At 39.2% G+C, this 14,273-nt stretch overlaps 2 protein-coding genes across 2 annotated transcripts; both read right to left on the bottom strand.

Annotated features, from left to right (window-relative positions):
• Positions 1–96: 96 nt before the first annotated feature.
• Positions 97–7,882, bottom strand: LOC120549036 (thrombospondin-type laminin G domain and EAR repeat-containing protein-like). Its single transcript, XM_039785606.1, has 13 exons — positions 7,540–7,882; positions 6,009–6,232; positions 5,007–5,374; positions 4,500–4,590; positions 4,232–4,388; positions 3,971–4,102; positions 3,821–3,891; positions 3,079–3,237; positions 2,766–2,967; positions 2,419–2,651; positions 1,539–1,717; positions 1,301–1,402; positions 97–1,060 (listed from the first exon to the last, which is right to left on the bottom strand). Exons 1-13 carry the CDS (start codon positions 7,622–7,624, stop codon positions 907–909), a joined length of 2,157 nt encoding a protein of 718 aa, XP_039641540.1. The 5' UTR covers positions 7,625–7,882; the 3' UTR covers positions 97–906.
• A 2,237-nt stretch (positions 7,883–10,119) lies between these two features.
• Positions 10,120–13,817, bottom strand: sumo3a (small ubiquitin like modifier 3a). Its single transcript, XM_039785604.1, has 4 exons — positions 13,662–13,817; positions 12,612–12,740; positions 12,351–12,422; positions 10,120–12,097 (listed from the first exon to the last, which is right to left on the bottom strand). The coding sequence occupies exons 1-4, from the start codon at positions 13,680–13,682 to the stop codon at positions 12,035–12,037; spliced, it is 285 nt and encodes a 94-aa protein (XP_039641538.1). The 5' UTR covers positions 13,683–13,817; the 3' UTR covers positions 10,120–12,034.
• Between the last annotated feature and the right edge of the window lie 456 nt (positions 13,818–14,273).

The following is a 14,273-nucleotide window of genomic DNA, read 5'->3' as shown; positions in this document are numbered from 1 at the left end:
TGCATGTAAACATATAAAGTCTGATTTATTGTAATGTCAATATAATTCTAACATAATTATATATATAATTCTTGTAATAGGTAACAATCTGTCCAATTTCTATGAGAACATACATTTTAGTTAACAAAATGTTAAATATCATTCATATTAAATGTTTTTACAGAAAGATTAAAATCTCACAGAGGCTGGCTTTACATTTCTTTCAGACAATGCAAACAAGTATACAGATCTATTCTCATAAAAATATTGTGCTTGTGACATTTCTGTTAAAATGAGGTAGGCTACATTAGTTGTTAACCTATCACTGATGGTTAATGTTGTGGGGTAACCCCACAAAAAATCTCAGAAATGTTCTCATTACTTTATATTTGTTCTCATTTTATTAATATATTTAACTTGTAAATGATATACTTTTTATCTCCTTACATGATGGTCTAAACAAAGTTTCAAACCTTAGGATATTCTATGTTGTAATTCTTGTGGAGAAAACCTAAATCCTTTTAACAAATGTCAATAAAATAGTTCTTGCCTAAAACTGTCATATTTAATTACTCTAAGAAATATCAGAATCATTCTTCAAAACCCACCATGTGCAATTTCTGTTTAATTGTAGAATGTAAAATCCTCCTCAGGTTGTTAAACCCCCAAATTCCCAGAAACAAAAACAATATTAAGGTCATGGTTAGTGTTACTACGGCCCTGACTGTAAGTTGAGAACAAGCACAGTTGTAAAGGCACATTTACTTAAACACACTCACACATTTCAAATATTATTGCAATCATGTTCTGACATGCAGTCTATGGTTCTCACACATGAACATACAGACACTTACAAAAAATGACAACATGTACACACACACACACACACAAACAAAGCACAAAGCTACATGTACACTCTTTTTTTGCCTAGTAGGTTTTCAGCTTAAACACTTTGGAGAGAGGTGCTTTGGCACTAGAATAGATCAGATATGATTCTCCTTTAGAGCTGAAAAACTCCCAGTCACTACACCCAATCGTTGGGAGCCAATGTACAGGAACAAATCCTTCATATCCCTGCCACCTAAAAAAAACAGAGAAGAGGAATCAATCTAAGGTGTATTTGCATCAAAGGCTCCAGACCCAAAATTAACTAGTTCCTTATGAATCCTCACATCTCATAAGTGCTGGTAGGCTCGCTATGCTTTCTCTAGTCTGGCTCACTGGAGGATAATAAATCTACATTACAACAACTAAGTTTGAGGGCAATCAGAATGGATGAATTATTTCACACAGGGAGGAGTGTTGTTGACAAGTTGAGTACCTGTAGAGAATGCTGTTGAGAGAGTATGATTCCCCGTTAAAGGAGTTAGCGACAACCAAAAAATATTCCTCCCCGAGGCTGAAGAACTCCCAGTCCACTGCACTGGAGAGACAGAAAGGTATGTAGTGATGACGAGAGGTTGAAATGGCAGCAAACAACACATTATTACACAGGAAGTCTTCTCAATGTCTGTCTGTATACATGCACCTGGCATACTGAAGTGTTTGCACATCTGTACCTGTAGGTGACAATATCCTGGAAGCGGACAAACAGCTGTCCAATCATGTCCAGTTCGTAGATGGTGGAGTTGATGTCATATCGACTTGGTCTGTTACCGTGGAATCTGTGTCCATTGGCAACAACTAAGAAGACTCTACTGCCGATCTGAAACATTTCCCAGTCAGTGGCGCAGAACGTCTAGATTGACAAAGAGAGAAACCATCCAATGTTTTTACTTGAGTAACATTACCTACTTCTTTGGCTATTGCTTGCTTGAACAAAGAAAAACAAATGCCAAAATTATATATTTCCACTCATTTCTGGATTATTTTACATGATTAATTTGCAGATGCCCCACGGTGTTCTTAACAAGCCTAACATCCAGCTGTGGAGTTCCCCTAAATCCTCTCCTCATGGTTTCTCATGTAACTATTAATGTGTCAACACTACCTCCTCAAATGTGGCTAAATTCAAATATACGATTCACTATCAGTTACATGTCAAAGCACTGCTATCGCTCAAGCAAATCATGGAAAACCGCACATTCTATTTTTGCGCCCTGTCTTAAATGCATGGACACGCCCGTTCCTTGCTCCCCATCTCTCTTTCATTACCCTTTTATCTCTCCCCGTTTCTGTTCCCTTCCTTCTGTGCGTACAGACAAGATCTCATCTCAAAGATACACATCTCACCAGAGGAAATCAAAGCCCAGGTGGAGAGAAGATGAATCATGCAGCAAAATGCTACATTAAAGAGCTATTAAGTCTAATTTACACCCACGCTCAAACACCTTCCAAATTTACCCTGGATTGGGGTAGAATTTTTCCAGACGTTTTTTTTCAGGCATTTTTTTAAAGGCCAATTCTCCATTTATTTGCCGTTTTATGTTCACCACATACCTTAATCGTCTGAAACACCTGGAAGCTTCCATTGACCCAAACGTAGATGACTGAGTCTACAGAAGTGGTCACGCCATCAAAGGCATTTGCGACCACCAGGAAATGGTACGGTCCGACTGTGAAAAACTCCCAGTCGTAGGCCCCTGAAGTCAGCAGCAGCTGGTGAACCTCGAAAGACTTTGTTAACCTGTTCCATTTGTATATCACACTGTCTATAGTGTGATTTTTATCACCTGAAAGACAAACCAGAAAGAGAGAGAAGGCAACACGCCATCATGCCACACCATCATGCCAGGATTTCTGGAGGTTAACAATAACAAGTCATTTGATGGATATTTAGTTTTTACCTTGTCTGTGATTGGCTACAGCGAGATAGGTTTGTCGGTTGATGGTAAAGGCCTCCCAGTCCCGTGCACAGTGGGTCTGCAGAGTCTGGAACTGCACAAACCGTTTTCTTCTTTTGCTCCATTTGTAAATCACAGAATAGTCTGTCTCGAATTTGTGACGCTTATCTGGCCCTCCTCCAGAGTTAGACACCACCAGAAATATCTAGATCAAAATAACAAAACACAAGGAATATCAGCTCTCCACACTACTTTGACCAAGTGGATGTACATGCTCTATTCATACATGACCCATCTCTTCTTTTTTGTCATATACCTTTTTTCCCATGCTGAAGTGTCTCCAAGCCAGAGCTTCATATGTGCTGATATTCTGGTAGAGCTGGAAACCTGTGTGGCTCCACAGATAGACAGCAGAGCCAGAGGCTGACCTATGCGCCATAGCAACCATCACACCTATGCCAGGTACCTGGAACACCTAAAGATTGGATGAAAAACAAAACAATGAAAATAAGTACTTTTTGGACAGCTATGTAGCTATGTATGGATGAAGAAAATCACAAGATAAAAGTGAAAAATCAAGGCTGCACAAGATGTTTATGCTGAAAATCAAAAGTGGGATTGCAACAGAGAAAAGCATCAACCACGACCAACTAAGATTAACCAGATTCAATTTGAGGACACCTTTCTACCTACAGAACACCTCAAATTGGAACAAAGGAACAAAGTGCTGTAGAACTCTTGTTCCCAAGCTTTTGTTTCTTGTGACCCATTAATACAAAGCAATTTCTACTCATGGCCCCTTGTCACAGGATGTAGTATATCTTGTGTTTCACCAAGCAAAAAAACAAAATGAAAGAAAAGAAAAGACTGGAAAATACACCTAATTTTGTACTGTTGTATTCATCTTGTGACCCAATAGCTCTATCTCGTGACCCCTAGGTTGGTAATTCCTGATCCTAAAAAACCCAAGACTTCCCTAAAGATGAAATATTTTCCCTCTCTTGAGCCTTTAGATATAACAAATAATAACATTAATATTTTACAAAGTGGAAGGATACCTCTACATCATGTGTCTCTGAGCTGGTAGTGAGGACCTGGTGTTCCAACAAGTAGTCTAGTCGTTTATGATCTGAGTAAAAGGAGAGGCGAGAATGTTAAACTGAGTAAAATCTTGCTCATGAGCGGATGGTTGGATGTTGGATTCTCACCCTCTAGCACGGTGATCCACACTGTACCGTCGCAGAGGTAGAGGCCTTTGCTGAGCGGATTGAACCACATCTGGCCTTGTAGCGGCTCTGAGCACGGCCGCTCCAACCCCACTGACACTCGCTCCTCTGTTTCTGACAGTTCATGATCCAAACACAAAGATAAGCAGACAATCAAGGAGGCAAGGAAGCAAGAAAACATGAATGGCATGTCTTTTTCATCATACTGTATCAAATGTCTTGTAAAATGCGTCTGAAAGTTACCATAAGAAGTTACATGGTCATCTCCCTCCCTCCCCATGACAGGCAGGTCTGAGAGAAGCGGTGGTACTGACAGAACTGCTAGATGGGGGTCGGAAGAGGGGCAGATGTGATGGGTGGCATCTAAACCTGGCACCAAAACCAGCTGTCGCAACAGACCCTGTACATGGGGCAGCAGATATGAAGGAAACGATTGGACTGTTTCAGAGAAAAAAAAATGTGTTTTAGCAGCTTATCTCTAATGAAAGTAATGATCAAATATAAATCTTACTGAATACAAGCCTTTCCATCTTCCCCTACTGCCAATGTGGAATCTCGATCCCTGAATGTTGAGGTCTGAGGGGAAAGGCCTGGAGGGAACACTGTTTGCCATAAAATAAATATATTAAATAATTATTATTTCTAATAGCTGAGGTATGGTGTTTTTCTTCTATGAATGAACCTAAACCATCTGTAATTAAAGTAGTCTATTCTGTTTGTAGGACTAAGACAGGAATAGTATTATATAGGCACCATATGGGAGCTGATATTCCTCCCCTCTGTGCGCCAGAGGGAGTTTCCACTAAAAAACATCTATCACATACTGTCAGGCCACTGTGATATGGCTGTGGGGCTTGAGCAGATTTGGAGTAGTGCCATTGCATTGTGGTGAAGGATCTATTATCCCTCAAGGGAATTCAGAGGCGACAGGAAGAGAGGATGGTGGGAGACAGACAGTGCACCCACCCAAACAGAAAACAGAAAACAGAGAGAAGCAAGTAAGAAAATATCAACTTACATTTCCAGGGGTGAACTGCAGTCCACTGTGAGCCTGACATGATGACTACCAACGACTAAAACCAGAGTGTGCCACTGGTTGTCAGCCAGTCGGTCGCCTCGAAACACCCAACGCTCTACCACCCCTCTGTGACTTCTAAAAAGGAAGTGCAGACGTTTTCTCGAGAGCCTCAGTCCCAGGATGACCCGTCCACGTTCCTCATTACTCTCGACTCGCCTCTCCCTCTCTCCATGTTTCTCTTCTCCACTGACACCCCTCTCTTTATTCCTTTGCAAAATGTTCCCTTTATCCCTCTCCTCTTCCTCTTCCCCCACTCTTTTTTTCTCTACTTTTTTTGGCTCCATTAACGAAAAGATGTATTCATTTCTCTGAAAGGCAAATGGGGAGAACCACTCAGACACACTGTATTTGGCAGGGGTGAAAAGTAACAAAATATATTTACTCAAGCACTGTACCTAAGTACAATTTTGAGATAAATTGCTTATTCGAGATAATAATCAGCAGATTAATCGATGATGAAAATAGTTGTAAATTGCAACCCTATACTTCCAATTGCATATTTTTTTATGTTTTTATATGTAATTTTGTATTCTTCTCCACTACATTTCAGAGGAAAATGTATATTTCAAATCATGACATGTATTTAACAGTTATAGCTACCTGTTACTTTTAAGATTAAGAGTTTAAAAACGTTCAATGAGTTTATAAAGTACAGTGCATTGCAGTGTATAAAGCTACCGCAAAATATACAAAATAGTTTAAATAACATCCACAGCCACAATGCTGCATAATCAGCACTTTTACTTTAGATACTATAAGTATTTTTAGATGATATTTTTCTATACTTTTGCTTTTAACTATCATTTTGAATGCAGGACTTTTACTTGTAACAGAGTATTTTCTCACTCTGGTACGGGTACTTTCACTTAAGTCAAAAATCGGAGTACTTCTTCCACCAGTGGCATTCAGTACTGGGTGTTTCTGACAAACGTGGATGCTCACCTTGGGCACAATGCTACTGACTTTTAGCGTCAGAACAATGGAGAATTCTTCTGGGAAGAGGTCGCAGTTCACCAGCAGCTGGGAGGAAGGAAAGCTCATGGAGTTATGAGGGCTTGAGAAATGCACGCCCCTTACTCCTCCAGCCTGCTTCATGTGCACCCCTGGTACGAGTTTGGAGGTGTCCCTCTCAAGGACAAAAGACAGAAGATCCAGAGGGAGTAAATCTGCAGACAATAAGCAAATAAAGAGGTCAGGGAGGTTGTTTTACAGCTTGAGCCTATTTATGTAGAAATTGCTATACTATAAACCAGCTGTTCCTAAGCTTGGGGTCGACAAAATCCAATCTGCATGAACCTGAGATGATAAATAAGATAGCAAAGACTCAATCAAATGATCTGATACTCAAATTATGTTTCAATTAAGATTTTTCTACAGGTTTCAAAAAGTAATTCATAGGAATTGGTGGAATCAGAGTAAGTACTGTAGTTACAGTAAGTGCAATTTTGAGGTACTTGTACTTATTTTTTCATGCAAAATCTTGTAAATAACAATGATTGGTTTCACTTTGGGCTCTGGGTAATTGTGACAAACATTTCTCACCATTTTCTCTATTTTTACAAACCAAACAAGCGATTCATAGAGAAAATAGCAAGCAGATTAATCTAAATAATCTAAATCTTTTAAATAATCGTTAGTTACAGCACATATAAAAAGCTGCTCACACAATAAGCACTTAGTAGGTACTGATACTTATATTACTGATAAGTTTTACTTATCAGTAAAATAATCTGATGCCATGACACATTGAGTACTTTTACCTTTAATAATTTAAGTACATTTTCCTGATTATTCGTAGATTTTCAATGGAGGGCTTTTTCTTGTAATGGAGTACTTTTACAGTGTGGTGGTATTAGTACCTTCACTTGAGTAAAGGATCTGAACACTTCTTCTACCACTGGTCATAGGAAATATAGTGGTCACAAGCAGCTTTGTTTTAAGGGGACACACGTTAAAAAGGTTGGGAACAACTGCTATAAACTAATAAATCAATAAATGTCATAGCATGCTGGAGTCCCTGACCCCCTTTGGTGTGTGAGAAATAGCCCCAGGTGGCAGTGGAGCTACAGGAGGTTTTAGGAGGGGTTGTTATTTAAAAAAGAAGAGAATAATAGAAGATAATTGCTGTGGAATTGATGAGGCATCTGATAAACATGCACCATGTTCGTCCTGATATTCTGATGTATATTGTGGAATCCTAACAGCAGCATATGTCTGTACTTGTGTGTTTATATTAATTTAAGTTAATATTCTAGCAATACTGCACACACAAATACACCCACTGTACTGTAAGCAGACACAGACAGTTGGAATTATCCAAAAGAATTTTAGCTGGAGGGGTTTCCCAGGTTTTTAGATGAACCCGTAAACCATCCCTCTGAATAATCATTAACTGAACATCCGATGTGTTGAAGTGAGCTGAGGTAATAGAGAGGAAAGCTGAGGTTAAAATAGAATAAAACAGGTACGATACCTGTACAGCGTCTCCATGTGTCTGTGGTGGTGCCAATGACCCTTAACCCCAGGAGAAGAAAGTGCACAAATATGAGCGATGTCATCCCAAAAAGCCTGTTTGGTTCAGTTGGCAGCTGGTACGAATGTCTCCATTTCGAACGTTTTTCTCTGTGTTGCTCCTTTTGTCTCTATCTTAAGTGACAATACACACCAGACAACTGTGTGTTCTTCATATTGATCCAAGTGAGCCTTTTCAGATCCAAAGAAAAATGTCTAGCCAACAAACTTTCTTTAACGTCATCAAAGGCTATGCTGGCTACCTAAGATTCACAAATAGTAGAAAAAGAAACCCAGAGCATCTGTGCTTGGAGAAGAATCCATTCATCTGTGTGGAGAACCCTGCACCTGCAGCTCCTTTTAAACACCACAGACATGCAAATCACTAACCAGCCTGTCACTCATCCTCCCTCAACCGCCTCTGATGACACAGACCTGCCAGAGGGGTGAGCTGCTCCACTGTGTGTATGTGTGTGCATGCTTATATATGACACACTGACTGACTGACAGACAAGCAGAACATTTTAATGTAGTATGAAAACAATTCTGTCAAAAGACAAATTCCTCCAGACATCTATTACATGAAAGGGGCCTCAGCAGGCAAAATGTAATTAAAAGGCAAACTAAAAACAATGTGACCTTTGGTCCACTAATAATGGATAGATGGGTATGAGCTATTATCATATTAGCTGTTATCCCATAGTTTATTACCTGATAAACCGAGGTATGTGCATAAACCCAGCTATTAAAGTCTCAAACCAATCCTAAAAGATCTACAAATATTGCTTGAAGTCTCAGGACAGTGAAATTAGGCAAACAACACAATGGCAAAGTAGAAAGAGTGCTTGGGTCAAATTAAATTTGCAAATAATACTTTTATTGAATTATTTAACCTGCTTGAATTGGGGGTTTATACATATTACTTATCTTTTATATTATCCTTGTTGTACGTGTCCTTATTGCATCGTGGGTCGGGGAGAAACATATTTTCGATTGCTCTGTATGTCTGTCACATATGGCAGAATTGACAATAAAGTTGACTTGACTTGTAAATCGTAGGAATTTGACTCTTAAATACAAGAGAGAGAGAGAGAGAGAGAGAGAGAGAGAGAGAGAGAGAGAGAGAGAGAGAGAGAGACGTCGGCATCTCGGCTTGTGTCAGATCTCTCTGAATCCTCTCATCCACCGACCAGCACATTTACAAGGCAAATGCACTCTGTCTCTCTTCTTCTCGCCCACATTAAGATCATAGACTGCACACAGATCAGGATACCAGATATCAACTCTTTCCCCTCTATCCATTCATTAATCTTGCTTCCTTCCAGGCAAGGCATGGAGTTTCAGAAGGACCTGTCTGGATGCAGAAAAGTAAATGTAGATTGTCCACTCATGCACATGCTTTTCCTTATTCCTGCTTTGACTCATCGACTGCTGCTATTAGTCTTATCACTGTTCCAGTTGTACTGAATAACCTAACCATTCACTCAGTGTATCAGATGAGATCTAAGGTTCTAAATCAGGCCGAATTATCATACGTCAACATATCTTTTTATAGCCTGTTGCATTCAATTTAGTGTTCCTTTGTCTCTCTAAGTGAAGTCTAAAGTTTTTGGTTCAGGGACACTATGGAAATAAGTTATTTTAACTTTTGTTTAAATCCAGTGCCATTTTTCAATTTTATGCAGAACTCCTTTATTGCTTTTAGTAATTACCTGTGTCTGCATGCCCATGTTTCACATCAGTTTGAATCTGTTTTCTGTGTGTGTTTCGGTGAATATTTTTAAGTGTGTTATGTGGAAGTTGTTTTATGACATAATTAAACCAAACAGACAGAGACTATGACTATCATAGTTCACTGGCACCACCTAGCTGTTGATTTTCCTCAAGACAGGCGGTGTTTCCATCTCAAGTACTTGGGCATACATTTTTAGCAGACAGGGCCTCAGTGGGAATTGAAACCCTGTCTTGCATAATGGACCACACACCAACTATATATAATTCAATGACAGCCATGTGCTGACAAGTGACAAAATGTACAGTACAGCAGCGAGCCTAAATGGTTCCATTTAAAAAGGCTTTGTAGTTTAAAAAAAAAAAAAACTCATGTCTTTTTAAAGAAGCACATCAAGGGACAGTCATATTAAGCTAGTTTAGGCTATAAATGATGCGGCATCAGTTAGTTCTGTGTCCTTGTCCTATAAAATGAATAAAATATATATAGAGTAACAGATTCATTCAGTTTTTACCTGCTTAAACTTTGTGCTGTGAAGGCATGGAAGGAGCTTCCAGAGGATGTAGTGCAGGCTCCTTCAGTTAACTGTTAAAATAGATTGGATAAATTCTGGTCAACAAAGGATATTTTCTATAATTATAAAGCTGACTTATGATTATTTGTATTATAAACAAGTATATTTTGGTATTATTTTTTTAAAAGAAAGAAAGAATAAACATCCTAGCCCAAGAGATGATTGTAAGTGTTAAAATAAACATTTTAGTTCTTTCATTTTTTTTTAATACACAAATTGATACATGCGACAGAAAATCTGAGTACCAAACTATATTTATTGTATACAGTAGTAAAAGACCACAAATAATGTACAAATCAGTAGAGAAACAAATAACATGACAAGAAGTGGGCCCCGTTCTTCGTACATTACATGGCTTAGCTTGTATGTTAGCCAGCTCAAAAGATTTTTGTCCAGCTAACTCAGTTCTTCAAATGGAAGTGGAAGGCTGTCTTGATAACTGTGCTCTTATTTTGTGAGACAGGAAAGCTAAAACCAGGATCACACACAGATTTTGCACACCTCTGTACCACACAGTTCTGTCAAACGCTTGTTGTTAATGGCTGTGTGAGGGACGAGAGTTGGGTAGTAAACACAATGTAATTTTATATTTGAAACAGCAGATGGCAGTACAGTAAAAACTGTTTTAAACATTTTTGTCAAATATTTAAATTATTGGTTGACGCATTGGTTTTTATTTATATAGCCAATTGCAACTGGAGCTCATTTTGCAGCTTTAATAAATCAAGAATTTGTCTAAACAGGAGTTCATAGTACACCAAACAAGTTACTTTTTAAAATTGCATTGGATTTATTTTGTTTAATGACTACTTAACTCAAACCCTGTTCAGTTATGACAATACGAATCAATGAGAGCCTCTAAAGAAAGATGTAGCCCAATCTGAAAATTAAAATTGTGAAAACTGTTTACTACTTGCTTCAACAACAAACATTTTAATGCTGACCCAACTGAAAACTCCAAGCTTATGTTGGGCCATCAACTTAGTTATTTGCATACGAAGAACGGGGCCCTGTGGGTACAGAACACTTATCTCCCAAACTCTATTGGTTGGCCTCCCTGATCTCCCAATAACGCAACAAACTGCATGCATCCATCTCTAAACTTTAAAATATTGGAGACACTTATCCCCACTCGGTATATATCTTCACTGTTGGCAAAAAGACAGTCAGGAAGACACCAACCAACTCCAACCAAATGAGAAATTATATTTCCCTCCCGTAAATAGGAATTTGTCTGGATGAGCGAATAAAAGAACCTTTCTTAATAAGTAGACGTCAAAGAGGAAGCAAATAACAATGGAATACAAACTCCCTTAAAATGTGACAGTTTTGACCTTGCAGTTTGCTTTTAGAGTGATCAAAGTACATCAAATATGAAACAGAAGTTCGGTATTTGGAGTATTGGTCCAAGCCCCACAACTTTTATCTAACATCCATTCTGATACTTCCTTACTGGAAAATCAACAAGCCCCCTGGGTGTTAATACTTAAAGAAGAAGAAAAAAAAAATACAAAAACATTGCAGAACTCTTTAGCAAAAGCACCTAAAATGCAGAGAATTAAAATACCTTTTTTGACAGAAGAGCAGGAGTCACCATTCAGACAAAAAACACATGAAAGCAAAGTGAAATGGAAGGCGGTGTGTATTAAGTTCAGATAGTGCTTCCATTTCAAAACATTTTTCATGCCCACTGACTGTGACCCCGGGCACAAACTTGCGGAGCATCGCATTCGACCCCGATGGATGAAAACCGTGACAAACTACTGGATACTAAGCTTTCACTGGAGAGTGAATGAAAAGCACTGACAAACCAGGAACAGCTGTGACGTGCTGTTGGTCCAATCACAGCCTGCGGTACCAGGAGGAAATGTTGTCCTGATTGGCCAGCGGAGAGACTGTTGACACGCACAAAAGTTCAGTCCTGGCTGAGACAGTACATAAACAGCTGAGGAGCCCCCTCTCCCCATACAACTGACGAAAAACCATGACAGACATCTTTAAACTGAAGAAATCATAATAATAATAATAATAATAATAATAATAATAATAATAATAATAATAATAGGCTGAGAGGAGCGATGGGGAGGGGAGGGACAGTGAAGGTGGCTGATGGCGTTGTCTGAGGGTGGCCGTCAATGAGGTGGGGAGGGCTTAGCAGTGCCCGCCTGTCTGCTGCTGGAAAACATCTATGGTGTCTTCATCTTCCATCTCCAGCTGAAAGGAGCATAGGGAAAGAGATTCCAGTTAGTGAATATAAATAATTGAACAGGTAAAAAAAAAATGCTGAGCTGGAAATATAAAACTATCATTTAAAACTATTCAGAGAGGCCGAATATCTGAATTGAGTCAATGTTAAATGAAAGTCTCCAATAGTGACAAGCTTCTCTAATGTGTTACCATCATGTAGAAAGATCATTTCTGCAACGTTTAAAGAGAATATAATGGTGAATGGAGCAGAATATCTTACCTGTGCAGGTGTATCCGTCTCATTGATAGGCTGGCCATCAAACCTGAACCTGATCTGCCTTATTGCGAGACCCTGCAGGAGCAACAACAGACATTGATGAATTAATGTGTAAAAGGACTTTTGTTACACAGAAATAGCAAGGTGAAGTGTGCAACTAATGGGGCGGCTGCCTGATGTGTTACAGCAAATCCAAAATAATTGTATGTTTTGAGTTGTTGGAGAGGAGGACATTTTAAATCAGTCATTGGGCTTTAAGCTCACCTGTCGGTCACAGTACGCCTTCATTAGTTTGCTGAGCGGTGTGTGCCTTTTGATTTTGAACTGGACCACCGACCCATCTTGCCCTGCAACCTTAAGGTTGATGTGATCGTTCTCAGTCTTTACTCCCTCCTGCAGAGACAACCATGTTTAACATCATGTTATCAGCAGGTTAAAGTTAACAGAGATACCAAAGACATTACATTCAGGAGCTTACACGAGAGTCAACTACAAATAGATACACTACAAAAAAAAACAGCACTATTAGAGACGTATGTCAGTCACGTTACCAGACTGCATGCTAATATAGCCTGCAACTTTAGAAGACATTTCACTAAGTGCAAACACGATGTGTGGTAAAGGAATTATGTTACACTGTTTCGTAGATATATTTTAACCAAAACAAACTTACATTGAGCAAAATAATGCAGGCCGCTAACTAGGTTACAATATTATGCTGCTTCAGTCAGATGCTAACGTTAGCATGATTAGCTCATGGCTAGGTGGTTGGCTCGCCAGCCCTTTAAGACCGATTCTGAGTTTAGCTTCCGGCTAACGCTGCTAGCGGTTTTGTTTTGCTGTACTGAGGCAAAACAAGCAAGGACACATTTAAAACAACAAGAACAGCATGGCTAAGTTACTTTGGGTTTTATATGCATACGTTACGTCACCTCCATTAGCGCTTATTTGTCGCTGCTGCAGTAGCGGCATTTGCGGCGTTGCGGACATAACGTGGTCCCGTTTCGACAAAGAAAAAAATCCGCAAATGACAATCATTGTCTAGTTGACATTTCTGCTCACAATCTTTGTGACTTTACATAGTAGGACAGAATAGCTCATATTTCCATCTACGGAACAGTGTATAAGCGCGTGTAAATGTAAATATTGATGTGCATTGTGCGGGTACTCATTCATTTGGAAACAAACACTGCGCCGATTCAGAGAAACGTGCAAACCAGGCCATTTTATATTGCACATCTGAGAAATGGTTTGGCAGGAGCTCGACTCAGCCATCACAAAAAATCTACAGCTCTTTAAACCTTTATATCTTACCTTTGGCTTTTCCTCTGACATCCTGGCTGTATTTCGTGTGCGGGGTTTCACAATAATCGGTTAATTGGGCTGTATTTGTCTTTCTGCCGCCTTCTGTCCTCTCTTTTCCTCCGCTCTCGGGTGCGCGCTTTGGATCGAAGTTACAAATCAACGATTGGATCTGAGAGGACCACGTGACTACTAAACCGCGGGAGCGCGGACACGGGAGCGCGCCCCTGTGCAAAATACTCGAGCACGCGAAGTAACGAACCTATGAAGGTAATCTCGTACAATAGCATGCATTTATACAACTGTTTACACACCAACTGATTATACACACACACACACATTACATTCCTTTTACATTCACCTTTATTTATTTGCAATTATGTTTACACAAATGATATTACCTAATTTATATTTTAGCCCAATAGCTTAACTTGAACTATAGATTTTAATTATAAGAATTTTATTGCAATGACATGACAAATGACGACATGACAAATAAAGAACTTTGAACCTTGAACCTTGTATGTGCTGTAAATATTTACACACACACACACACACACACACACACACACACACTCTCACACACACAAACGAATATGAATAACACCTCTGTCAATAACATCT

The sequence above is a fragment of the Perca fluviatilis genome, chromosome 20 (genome assembly GCF_010015445.1).
Source record: "Perca fluviatilis chromosome 20, GENO_Pfluv_1.0, whole genome shotgun sequence".
Classification (NCBI taxonomy): Eukaryota; Metazoa; Chordata; class Actinopteri; order Perciformes; family Percidae; genus Perca; species Perca fluviatilis.
Note: the sequence above shows the minus strand (reverse complement) of the source record. Positions and strands in the feature narration are given on the sequence as shown.